Below are 12456 nucleotides of genomic sequence, written 5' to 3' on the forward strand. Positions count from 1 at the left end.
CGCAGGGCAATTGCTCACCACCCGCCGACCGACACCCAGCCAGTCCCCGAGCGGCGATTCCCTGCCCCCACTTCCCAGTTCCTAAATGAGACGGGACATCCCATGGTATGGAATACACTGTTGGCCAGTTTGGGTCAGGTGCTCTGGCTGGGCATGAGAAGCTGAAAAATCCTTGACTATAGTCTAAACACTACTGAGCAACAACTGAAAACATCAGTGTTATCAACATTCTTCACATACTGAACTCAAAACATAGCACTGTACCAGCTACTAGGAAGACAGTTAACTATATCCCAGCTGAAACCAGGGCAATAATGTACTTAACTCTCCCCAAATGCCCTTCCACCTGAAGCTAGCATACCATATGACTCCTGTGTATTCTATTGTACATAGTAGAATGAAAGTAAACAATTAAAAAAGGCTTTATCCACATAAAATATGAATCATATGCACATTTATAATTCCTTTCACTCATATTTGCAGTAGTGAGGTGCGGTCAAAGCAGTGGGAGGAAATGTCTTCAATCTTCCTTCTGATACCCAAAGTATGAAAGTGTAGACCACAAGCTGTTACAGTAAGAACATACAGCTGAAGGTCTCTTTTTCTCCTTCCCCCTTCCCTAGGTTCTCTCAGGAAATGATCAGTTCTTCACTTTCAATTTTGTGGTTTGGGCAAAACCCGCTACATTTCAGCTGAGATCGGAGTGGCACGTTCATGCTTGTATTTCTGAGTAGAATATCAAAATCATTTAGAGCTTTGCTAAATGGCTGGACTCTGGGTTGAGCAACTACAATCCTCTTTCAAAATAGATGCTAATTTAATATGCACTTAGCTGCCTAACTGTAAGAACCTTGGCTGGAAAACCTTGAAACTGTAGGTGATTTATGCTGACCTGACTTCACTTGCTATAAATTCTTTTATAGTTGCTTCAGCAAACTCTATGAAACACTGGAGTAGGCTTTTTTGCAACGAATTTACAAAAATCCAAAACAGAAATCACAGGACTATTACCAGAAAACGTGGACACAAGTTGAATATAAAACCCTTTGCTAGCAGTCAAGAATGCACTATTAGTGACTGATGTACATGTGACTTTGAACATACCTTTGCTGTCCACTGGGCCTTCATTGAGAATTTTCTATCTTTTGGCGGGGGTTAGAGTATGATTTCAGATGTACACTGTAGGAAATTGCAGCTGTTGGTGAGTGTCTTCCTTTGATATAGCACCAGCAATTACTTCTTACAGGTAGGAATATTTTTTAATTTTTTATGTGTTGCTATGTTAGGTTTGCCTGCAAAAGTCTCTTAACAGACGTGCATTGACTTTTTTAGGTAAAGAGCCAAAGACAAAGATGATGATGATGGTGATGTGCTTTTATTTATCCCTGATTTGTGTTATCTCACTCTCATACAATGAGCAGCCAAAGGAGAATATGGCCTGAAAGCTTTTAAAATTTTCCACAAAGGTTCATTTGAAAGATGCAGTGGCTACTAAATTACTTCTTTATGTGTTGATCATAAGAGATAGTACAGACACTATCTTCACAGGTTGCTGCAGCAATCCATTCACTGCTGCTACTGTCTTTTCCTGTAGAGGAGGAACAATAGTGAGGAGAAACATCAAGACTACATTTTCTCTCCCATAGTGTTCTGGTTCTTACTCCTTGGGAGTCTTGTTTAGTTGTATAAAGTGCTTGACTGGGTCCTGCAGGGAGGACTAACAGGACAATTCTTCTGCCCCATATTCTTTCCTCTGTGACTTTCCAAGCACAACAGTTATTGGTCCAACTCCTGTTAAAGCATATACTAGGGAATAGGAAAGTAAACCTCTTTGAAGTACTATAATTTTAATTAAAACAATGATAAAACTGGAGTTTTGTAAGTGCAGTCAGACTTAATGCAGGTAACAGCCCAGGCTAACTGCCAGTTTGCTGAAATTAGTGATCTTTTATGATGACATTTTGAAGTGTGGAAGACAGAAGATGGAGCCCTTGGCTCTCACATTCTATGTGATGTTCTTAACAGAAGGTCAATCTAACAAAATTAGTGGTTCTAGGTCATTTGGGATACTGGGAATATTTGCAGTAGGCAAGGGTTAGCAGTTCTTGGATTACAGTGGGCTTTCTGAAATTGCATAGCTAGCTAGAGTAGGGGTTGAGTGCAGACCTTTACCTTACCCCATTACATTTTGCAGTGCTAATTGATATTACTGTAGATTTAAATACAAAATGTTGGCAGCATACGCAATGAAATGCCCTTTGTTCTGGAGTGAATGTTACCTATTTAGGATGCAGGGCAACAAACAAACTGTACCTGTAGTCTTCTTGGCCATGATGCAAATTTTGTGTCTTTATCTCTTGTATGTATTGATCCAGTACCAGGTGCTGTAGTTGTGTAAGGGAATTAATCATACTGTGCTGAAGTGTTTGTACGTGTATGTTTTAAACTATGAAGTATATTTCTGGTCATTTCGGCTAGGTAGTGTTTTGTATGTCTAAAATGAAATCAAATACATGTGCAGTTATTTAAAAAGAGAGAATAGTTCTAATTCTATAGTGAAAAAATCTTTTCTGCCTTATGCTAGAAAATGACATGCTGTAGTATAAGCAAAATGCACTCTTTCAAAATGTATAAAAACCAAAACCCTGGTTTAAAAGCATTAGACCCTTTTCTATTATGCAATATGCAGCTCAGCTTTTATATAATTAACAGAATAACTAGCATATGATGGAACACAATAATTACACTTTTAAACATGCATGCTTGAATAGAAAACCTCATTAATGAAACCACTTTTCTAAAAATACTCAAATATTTTACCATACCTCTTGGAAAGTTAATAACAGATGTCAGTGCAGTGATTAATTTGGAAGTACGGTGCTGTAGCTAAGGCTTTGTCAAATGTGTTTAGCAGTAATTACAGTGGTTTGAAGTTTTTTTTTGTTGTGGGTTTTTTTTGTTGTGGGTTTTTTTTGTTTTGGTTTGTTTTTTTTCCCAGCTCTGAACAGAAATCTGAACTCTCCTTCTTGGCTGCAGTTTCTCTACTTATGATCTTCTTTCTGGTTCAAAGAAGATGCTCCCTGGTTTCAAAAATTGCTATGGTGCTCGGGCTCCTGGGAGTCTACAGTTACCGGGCAGCTATTGGAAATGTCATATTTCCATGGCAACATGCCAGCAAAGATATTTCAAAGTAAGTTAATCAACAGGTATGTAACTGTATTTCTAGAGAGGTGTTAACACTTTGGATATCAGGGGATGAGGTGGGAGGGTATGTTATGTCTAGGCTGCAATCACATTTTTGTGAATAAAACTCTATTTTGTAGGTGGCCAGCACTCAGTTTTTGTGGTATGTGCATAATTTTGAGTCCCATGAAGGATCTTTTGACTGTGACAGATCAGAAGCCAATCAGATAAGAATTAATATGAGGAAAATCTAATGGTGATACCCTGTGTTTTTGCTACAGAGAAACTCCAAATGCACCATCTCCTCGTTTTAGATGGACTTGCCACATTTGGCAGAGCATGTGCCAAGATCATTTAGCTAATTCCTAGTTTTGAAATTCTTAGGCAGTAATTGGGAGAGTTGCTTTTCCATATCTTTCTTTTGCAGGTGAGTGTTCTGTAATGGATGGCCTTTCAAGATACAACCACATCCTTTTTGAGGCCTAGGCTGTGCTGCACAATGCGTACAAAGAATTTGTATGTGGATGTTACATTTCTTATAGAACTAGTCTGTAACTGTAAGGAAGCTATTAGCTCTTTCACCAGTAGCTACTTTTGGAATGTAGCTAAGTGGCTTTAGTTTTCTTAGGATACTTTTTACTGTTGGATTGTACCTGGCTCTGCAACCTCAAGTTTTTCTAAATGTCAGAGAGCTGCAGAAAACTCCCAGAGTTAGTTAGGACATTTGATGAGGAGGAAGGGGTCATGGAAGAGAAGTTGTAAAACAATTGTCTTATAGATATAATAAACTTACTCTTGCACTCATTTTGAATTTGATATGGATGCATATGGTTTCTGTTGGAGCTTCTTAATCAGGGACCAGAAATTCACAAGATGTGCAGAGATGGAAAAAACCCTGCAGGAGATCTTAGGACATATAGAAGATCAGATTTGCTAACGAGGCATGTTTTATAACAAATATTTTATGTATGTATATCTAGATATATTTACATACATTCCATCTCTCCACATACTGAAGATAATTCTAGTTGTATACTAGTGTTAACATTGTGTGCCAGCTCTGCTGGATGCAAAAGTAATGGTAATCTTTACTTAGTCTGCAGGATTTGGTTCTGTGTTTGAAACATGCCTGATTTCTGAGTGTGACGTCTAGTTTTGCTTTGTGTTTGTGTAACATCCTTGGAGAAGAATACTGTCCTTGCAATAGGAAGAAAAATATTGCAATGTGGGACAGAACGTTAATTACAGCAATTGAGCCACAAATAAAATGTGATTAGAGAAAGAAGTGGAGTACTTAAATACTAAAGGCAGAGTATTTACTGGGAACTTGCTCATTCTATAATCAGCATATTGATCGCAATTATAACAAGAAAGATACAGGCTTTTAGTGTTATTTTGCCTTAAATAGTGAATATGGTGATTTGCTTAAATTATGTCAGCCCGTTATATATCTCATGTTATATACAGGTTTAAAAGTTACTGTCATGTTTCAAAGCTTTATAACCTTTATTTAGATCATCTGTGTAAGCAGTTTGGTGAAAGCTGGTGGGGTTAGCAAACACAGGTTTCGACCTTTGTGTCACCATGTGTTCCACACCTGGGGCGGGAAGCGTGGTGCAGGGCTCTTTCCAGTTGTCAGTAAGAAAGGACCAACAACAAATATGTAACAGATAGCTGTTTTAATAAGATTGAAAAAGGAATATAGGTAGTGAGTGCTTTCAGATGCTGGGAACCCTGCTTTCATGCAGCATCAGACAAACCCCAGATGAATCTTCCCATGGCAAGCTGTGGCACACGGGTCCCATCTCTTGGGAGGTTCTGCTTCCCTCACCATACCATGGTACCTTTTATTTTGTGTGTAAAAAAAAAAAAAAACAAACCACCAAAAAAACCAAACCAACAAAAACCCCCAAACAAAAAAACCCAAACCACCACCACCAACAACAAAACCCTAACAAACCAAAATAAACCCATGTGCCTACTCTTGCCAGGTCAGAATGTTATCTCTGTCATAATGCCCACCAGTGGCACAACACAGGCCAGCACAGGGGTTCTAGCATTGTTCCTTGCAGCAGCTACTCAGGCTAACGTGGGCTTCTTGAGGCTGAAGTACAAGGCCTAATAGAGCAGCCATGGTTTGCCCAAGATCACTAACTCCTCAAACTCATTATCTTCAGCAAGGCTCCCAATACAGCATGTCAAAAAAGATGGTAGACACGTTAGTAGATTTCAGATGTGATGCGTTGACATAGTGATCCTAGCTCATCTTTATTAGGTAGCTGATGTGATAAATAGTAAAAGCCTATTTAAAACGCCACCAGGAACAAAACCAGGACTTTCTTTTAAATGTGTCTAGAGGTATCTTTAGTGTATTCATGATACGGAATAGCTCCAGATCCAGGTGCAAGGTAGAGGTAGTTTTGTGTAATATGAGAAAAAGCTGTAGGCAGCCACTGCATTTTTCATGCATAATGCTTTCTTCTGTAAGATGGAGGATCTTTGCTCTGAAATGCCCCTTCTTTGTACCTTTACTGAAGATAAGGTTTTTTTCTCTGAATGTGACAACTGCTGGGAGGTGGATGAGGGAGAAGATGCAATTGAAGTGTGTCCCATCTTCAATAAATAAGATAACCTCTAAATTAAAAAATGCAAGGAAGTCATTTGGCCTTCTGTTTTCCTCAGAGTTCTTTTAAAAAATGATAGTTTGTGCAATGAAAAAGGTAAGTATATACCATACTGAAACAAAATAATTTGCTGAGAAATTGTTTTTTTAGTTTGAATTTCCATAAACAGGTTAATTTCAGTTTTCACTTAACTCATTTAATAGTGACAAATACCCAAAGCTATTTCTTAAAATTTTACCTTTAGGTCGCATGAATGTATCTGAATATTTTATGGTAATAATTACATCAGAATCACCAGAGATGCTGAAAAAGCGCACTGGATTTCTGCATTAGCCAGAAACGCAGGAATTCTCTAAACTTTACTGTTTGTTTTTTTTTTCCCCCTAAAGGAAGAAGCCAGTGGGCCTTACAGGGGTTTTACAAAGGCTTGCTATTTAAGGGAATAAAATAGTAAAGCCCCTTTGCATAGACCATTAGGTATGAGTTTGAACCTTTGAAAGCTAAACCACAAAACAGAACACTGTATTCAGGTTTGGGAAGGCCACATCACTATCATGTGGTGGTTTTGCCTTTTTTCTTGGTTCTGTGGGTGCAAAGAAACCTGAACATGTAAATACTGTTGCTTATTATTCCTCGTCTTGCTTTTTGGTTCTCTTTCCTGTATGTGGAAAAGAGAGATTGAATTCAAACTCATTTGTTAGTAATTGTTTGAGAAGGAAGGTGACCTTCCAAAGACAGAAAAAAAAATTGACCTTAAAAGGAGAATTTACTTTTAGAAATTTTGACTAGTGGTGTTTTCTGTGGTCAGCTAGTTACACTAGTTACACCAAGTGTAATCACGCTTTTAGTATTTTTAGTGTCGTGGTCTAATCCTCCATATATTATTAAGTCCAGATAACTCAAGAATCCTCACTTCTGAGTGAATCATATTAACTTTGCAGGAGACCATGTTCATTCACCACTCATGTATAAAGTGACTGGTAATCCCTAAGGATAATGTATATAAAATTATGGAGTAAATGTGTAGATAATGTGTATTTTTACCTTTTGCAAGATAAAAAAAATAATTTTATAACCACAAAGTTTTTCATATGCTCGTTTAGTGAGTTCAATGGATTATTATAGCTTAGCTCACACTAGCATGATCTGCGACTTTTTTTGCCCAGTAAACATAAGAATATGAGTGCATTCTGATTGATGTCTGCTTTCACTTTCTTTGTTTCTTGGGCCTTGCACTTCTAGAATAGCAGGTCACAGTTTTTAAGGTTACTGGTCCTTGTCCTTGTCAGCTTTTTGGATGAGATGCTGTGTTTTCTTCAGAAGGTGACTTTTGCTGGAAATGAAGAAGCCAATGAATTTATAAGTGCAATGAACATAGCAGTAGATGCTAATTACACTTACTACTTAAAACATTCATTTTTCTGTACTGGGATTGCTTAGGGATTTGAAAAAATGTGTACAGTTACAAGGAAAAAATGTGCTGGTATAAACTAGTGTATCTGTATATCTGTGCAGCTGTGTAAGGTGAGAAAATGTCTGAAGTGTGCAGAAGTTTCAGACAAATAAGGATCTTCAAATACTGTCACAGTCTTTTTGGTTGACTAAAAGGAAACACATTTGTATGAGTGAGTTGTGAAAAATCACTGAACAACTTAAAGGGAATAGTAATTTTTAAGTCAATTTAATGCCTGAAATAAAGTTTCCATATCACTCTAAGGAGTATTTGGGGGGAAATTCATTACGCTATAAAAATGGCATACTTATATGAAAGTATTTATGGATCTAGACCTTGAATAGTAATAACATAAATTTATTTTGGTTACATTAATTGACATATAATTTAATTTTTATATTTTAGGTTAGTTTAGTTTTTAGCACAAGCAGTTTTCTTTGCTAAAGTTGATTTGGAGGTATTGTAATTTAAGTATGAACCATTTTTAGAGATTTTGTATTTGAGAAAGCTTTCTCATTAAATTGGCCAGTAACTAGCCTTAGAATTTAACCTGTTTGGCAGAATTGCATTGGTCTTGCACCTCTCTTGAAAGACTTTTTGACCTGTGAAATAGATATTAGTAAGTAGCTCATCTTTCTCATTTATTTATTAATTTTTTTAAATTTTTTTTTATTTATTTCCTCTTTAGGGGGATTACTGAAGCTCGTTTTGTTTATGTCTTTGTTCTTGGCATAGTCTTCACTGGCACTAAAGATTTACTAAAGTCACAGGTTATTTCTGCAGACTCCAGCGTGAAGAGTACAGGATTATGGGAAGTATATAGTGGATTGGTTCTACTAGCAGCCCTTCTATTTAGACCTCACAATTTACCAGTCTTGGTGTTTTGTCTGCTGATACAGACAATGATGACAAAATATATCTGGAGACCTTTGAAATTTGATGCAGCACAGATTACTATCATGCACTATTGGTTTGGCCAAGCTTTCTTCTATTTTCAGGTAAGCTTGAATACTCTCCCCTACAGGGGTGGGAGGGGGGAATAGGTTTTGAAAGCAATATTGTCTGTTGTGAGTAAAATGCCAACTAAGTCTCAGAGTTGAAGAGTTTACTGAGTTGTCAGAAGGGTTTAGTTTTTAACTGTATTATTAAGGTTTTGTTTTCAGAATCAGGGAAAGATGCATACCTTGATAACTTATCCTCAATACAGATTTCCAAAAGTGTTAAAAGTATCGGATACCTGTACCAGGGGTGATTTTGGTCTGTTAGTGGGCCTCCTAAGTACTGTTCTGGTGATAATAAATTTAAAAATTTCAGCTGAGTTGATTAATGCCAGTAAAAACCTTTTTGTCCCTGATTCTTGAGGCTTACAAAACCTTTGGTAGCATCACAATAGGTCTACGTACAGTTTAAGATGGAAGGGAAGTTCTGTGACAAGGTAATGTCTCTTATGAGAATCATAGCTAATTGGCAATTTTATTATATCAAATGGTATCTTCTTTCCTGAGGAGCCTTACTAATTTCAGTAACATAGTTCTCTGCATTGCAAATAAGGTTGCAATTCTGCAAAAACTTTCATTAGCACTGAAGCTGGAGAAGTTCTTTCCACTTCTAATAATGTTAGAGACTTAGTGTAGCAGACTGTCTGTCGTGGTTTAACCCCAGCCAGCAACTAAGCACCACGCAGCTGCTCACTCACTCCCCGCCCCCCACCCCCCCACCCCAGTGGGATGGGGGAGAAAATCAGGAAAAGAAGTAAATCTCGTGGGTTGAGATAAGAATGTGTTAATAGAACAGAAAAGAAGAAACTAATAATGATAATGGTAACACTATTGAAATGACAACAGCAATGATAAAAGGATTGGAACGTACAAATGATGCACAGTGCTATTGCTCACCACTCGCCGATCGACACCCAGTTAGTCCCCGAGCAGCGATTCCCCTGCCCCCACTCCCCCCAGTTCCTATACTAGATGTGACATCACATGGCATGGAATAACCCATTGGCCAGTTTGGGTCAGCTGCCCTGGCTGTGTCCTGTGCCAACTTCTTGTGCCCCTCCAGCTTTCTTGCTGGCTGGGCATGAGAAGCTGAAAAATCCTTGACTTTAGCCTAAACACTACTTAGCAACAACTGAAAACATCAGTGTGTTATCAACATTCTTTGCATACTGAACTCAAAACATAGCACCATACCAGCTACTAGGAAGACAATTAACTCTAACCCCTCTGAAACCAGGACACTGTCTTAAGAGGGCATGTGTTAAGTTGGAAATCAGGTTGTTTCTGGTTTAGGAGGATAGGCTTTCTGATTTGTTGCAAAATTTCAAGGTGAGACCTGTGTTGGCTTGACTTTTGAGGCATGACTGAGGATGTTAAAACTGTGGTCAAGCTTACGGTACTTACCTACTCAGTTGCTGATCCTGTTAGTACTGGCTGAGGATTGGCTTGACTTTGCTCTGAGAGTGCATGTAAGGATAGGGAATTGCTGATGAGGATAAGATCATCCTGATTCATCCCTTCCTACCCAGTTTTCCGGCTCAGAGGATGTAATGTTTTTTCGTTGAATGGCTTTTGCATGTCTTGAATGTTACTGTTCAGGCAGTCATCTCTGATTATGGCCTTCTGAGAGCAGCCCTTAGTTGGGTTGGCAAGAGGCTGAAGGCAGGGCCCTCTCAGTACTGAGGTACCAAGCAAAAGCAGCTGTCAGAAATTTAATGGTGGGTAGGCTGGCAAGAAAATCCTAATTATGGAGAAGGGACTAATAAAGAATGGTTTGAATGTTTTCATAAAGCACCCATTTGCACTGATGAATTCTTGGTACAGTTGGGTGAGAATTTCACAGAACCACCAAATCACAGGATAGTTGAGGCTGGAAGGCGCCTCTGGAGATCATTCAACCCAACCTGCCCTGTCCAATGGCAGGTCAACCAGATCAGGTTGGTCTGGACCGTATCCAGTCCATTTTTAAGTACCTGCAAGGATGAAGACTCTGCAGTCTCTCTGGGCAGTTGGTTCCAGTGCTTGACCACTCTAGCCAGTAAAAAAGCTTTTTCTGATGTTTAACAGAACTTCTTGTATTTCAGGTTGTGTGCATTGCTTTTCATCCTTTCGCTAGTCACTACTGAGTGACTGAGGTGGTCAGAGTCTGGCTATGTCTTCTTTACTCCCCCCCATCAGATATCTGTACACATTGTTATGATCCCTCTTGAGCTTTCTCATCTTGAGAGTAAACAGACCCAGCCCTTTCAGATAGATGTTTGTATGTCAGATGCTTTGTTCCTATCACCATCTTTGTGTCACTTCAGTGGATTTTGTCCAGTAGATCCATGTCTGTCTTGTGCTGGGGGGAGCCCAGAACTGGACCCAGGAGCCCAGGTGTGATCTCATCACTGCTTTGTAGAGGGACTAGAGCATCTCCCTCAACCAGCTAGTGATGCTCTCCCTAATGCAGTCCCAGGTGCTCTTGTTCTTTGCACAAAGGGCAAATGGCTGGCTCACAGACAACATGGTGTCCACGAGGAACAACCTATGTCCTTCTCTACCAAGCTGCTTTCCATATGGTTAGCCCCCAGCCTGACCCAGGGCATGGGTTTATTCCTCCCCAAGTGCCAGATTTGACATTTCCCTTTGCAGAACATCATGAGTTTCCTGTCAGACCATTTCTTTAGCCTGTCGAAGTGCCCCTGAGTGGCAGCAGACCCATCTGCTGTATCAACCACTAGTCCCAGTTTTGTCCTGTGTGCAGACTTGCTGGGGGGGCACTCTGTCCCATCATCCAGGTCATTAATGAAGATGTCAAACAGTATTGGCCCCAGTGCCAAGTCCTGGGACTGATCCTTAATGACTGACCTCCAGGTGGACTTTGTGCTGCTGATCGCAACTGTGTGAGCCTGGTAGCTGGGCCGGTTTTTAGTCCACCTCATTGTCCGCTTTTGTAGCTTGGACTGCATCAGTTTGCCTGTGAGGATGTTATGGGAGACGCTGTTAAAAGCCTCCTTATGAGGTGAAAGTGCATTAGATACATACAGGCCATGTATCTCTGGCCAATATGGTATGATGGAATAGAAAGTAAGGACTTCCTGAAATAATATCTTTGCTGTGGAATTGTAATTGGGCAGGTTAAATTTTGTGTCTTCTCTGATCTGAGTGCTGCAAAAAATTGGGGAATAACTTTTCTGGAAGAATTTCCATGAACTTTGGAAAATGTGTTTAGCTGCTTCAGAAATAAGCTATCAGAGGCTATCAAGAGCATGATACCTCCTTTCATTTGACAATGCTATGCCAAAGGTTTTTTTCTATACCAATAAAAATGTATTTGTTCAAGACCAGTAAAAGCTAACAGATCTAATAGCACGTGTTGGGTTTTTTTAGTGGTTTTATACTGGTGTTAGTGGGAACATAGAAATGTGTTTTAAGATTTTTCTTTTTAATAACTTATATTTTGCACTTTCAACTACCCTTGCAATTGAGGAGTTTTTTGGTTTTTAGAAGACTGGAAGAAGTGATTTCCATTTTAATTGGCCGCACATTGTGCTGTTGGATATCCTGCATTTTCAGGGCATCCACCTAGGCCCCATCACCCCGCTGGCAATTCTGATATTTCTTCTAGATGTGTTTCCTTTGGAAATAATAACTTCCAAAAAGATACAGATTTCAGCAAACTTGAGGATATTTTAAAAATTAGCTCTGACAAGGGAGTCTCTTGCACATAGAAATGCTGCTGAGTCACAGCATCCAAAGCTCAGGGAGGAGAAGTTCTCCATTGCTTCATGTGAGCCAGATTGCTTGACTGGTCATCTCCTGTCACTCTAAGATCTGGAGAATGAAGGGTGATAGTTACTTATCAAAATTTCTGGTCAAAACAGACCAAAGCTTTTTTTCCCTCATGTTGTTTCCTATGCTGTTTATTACCAAGTCCAAGATACAAAGTAGAGTAGATCCAGATAAAGAGCTGCCTTTTTTTGTCCCATCACGTGTCTGTAAACTTCAGCTTTGAAGAGATTCTTCTGAATTTAGCAACGGCTTAGAAAAAATTTTGACAAATTCTTTCTTTAGCATAGGGCCTCTTAAAAAATGTATCAATTTCAGAAGAACTTGCCAACAGTATTTTGCAAATTTTTTTGGCTGTCTACTTGGAAAAACAAGGTGTGCGCCTGTTCAGCATGCCCAAGGCAGAATAAAATGACATTAATTGTAA

At 39.1% G+C, this 12456-nt stretch overlaps 1 protein-coding gene across 4 annotated transcripts in view; it reads left to right on the forward strand.

Annotated features, from left to right (window-relative positions):
• PIGG (phosphatidylinositol glycan anchor biosynthesis, class G) overlaps positions 1–12456 on the forward strand; it is a 94206-nt gene that overhangs the window by 34602 nt on the left and 47148 nt on the right. Inside the window, exons 10-11 of one of the 4 annotated variants that reach the window (XM_010566021.1) lie at positions 2999–3190; positions 7949–8258. The exons of 1 other annotated variant lie outside the window; for it this stretch is intronic. In XM_010566021.1, coding sequence (XP_010564323.1) covers positions 2999–3190; positions 7949–8258 — 502 coding nt within the window. Of the gene's footprint in view, positions 1–2998; positions 3191–7948; positions 8259–12456 lie in introns of those variants that run through there. 2 more of the 4 variants (XR_774261.1, XM_010566022.1) reach the window with 2 other exon arrangements.

This window comes from Haliaeetus leucocephalus, unplaced genomic scaffold (assembly GCF_000737465.1).
Source record: "Haliaeetus leucocephalus isolate CR32 unplaced genomic scaffold, Haliaeetus_leucocephalus-4.0 Scaffold201, whole genome shotgun sequence".
Taxonomy (NCBI): domain Eukaryota; kingdom Metazoa; phylum Chordata; class Aves; order Accipitriformes; family Accipitridae; genus Haliaeetus; species Haliaeetus leucocephalus.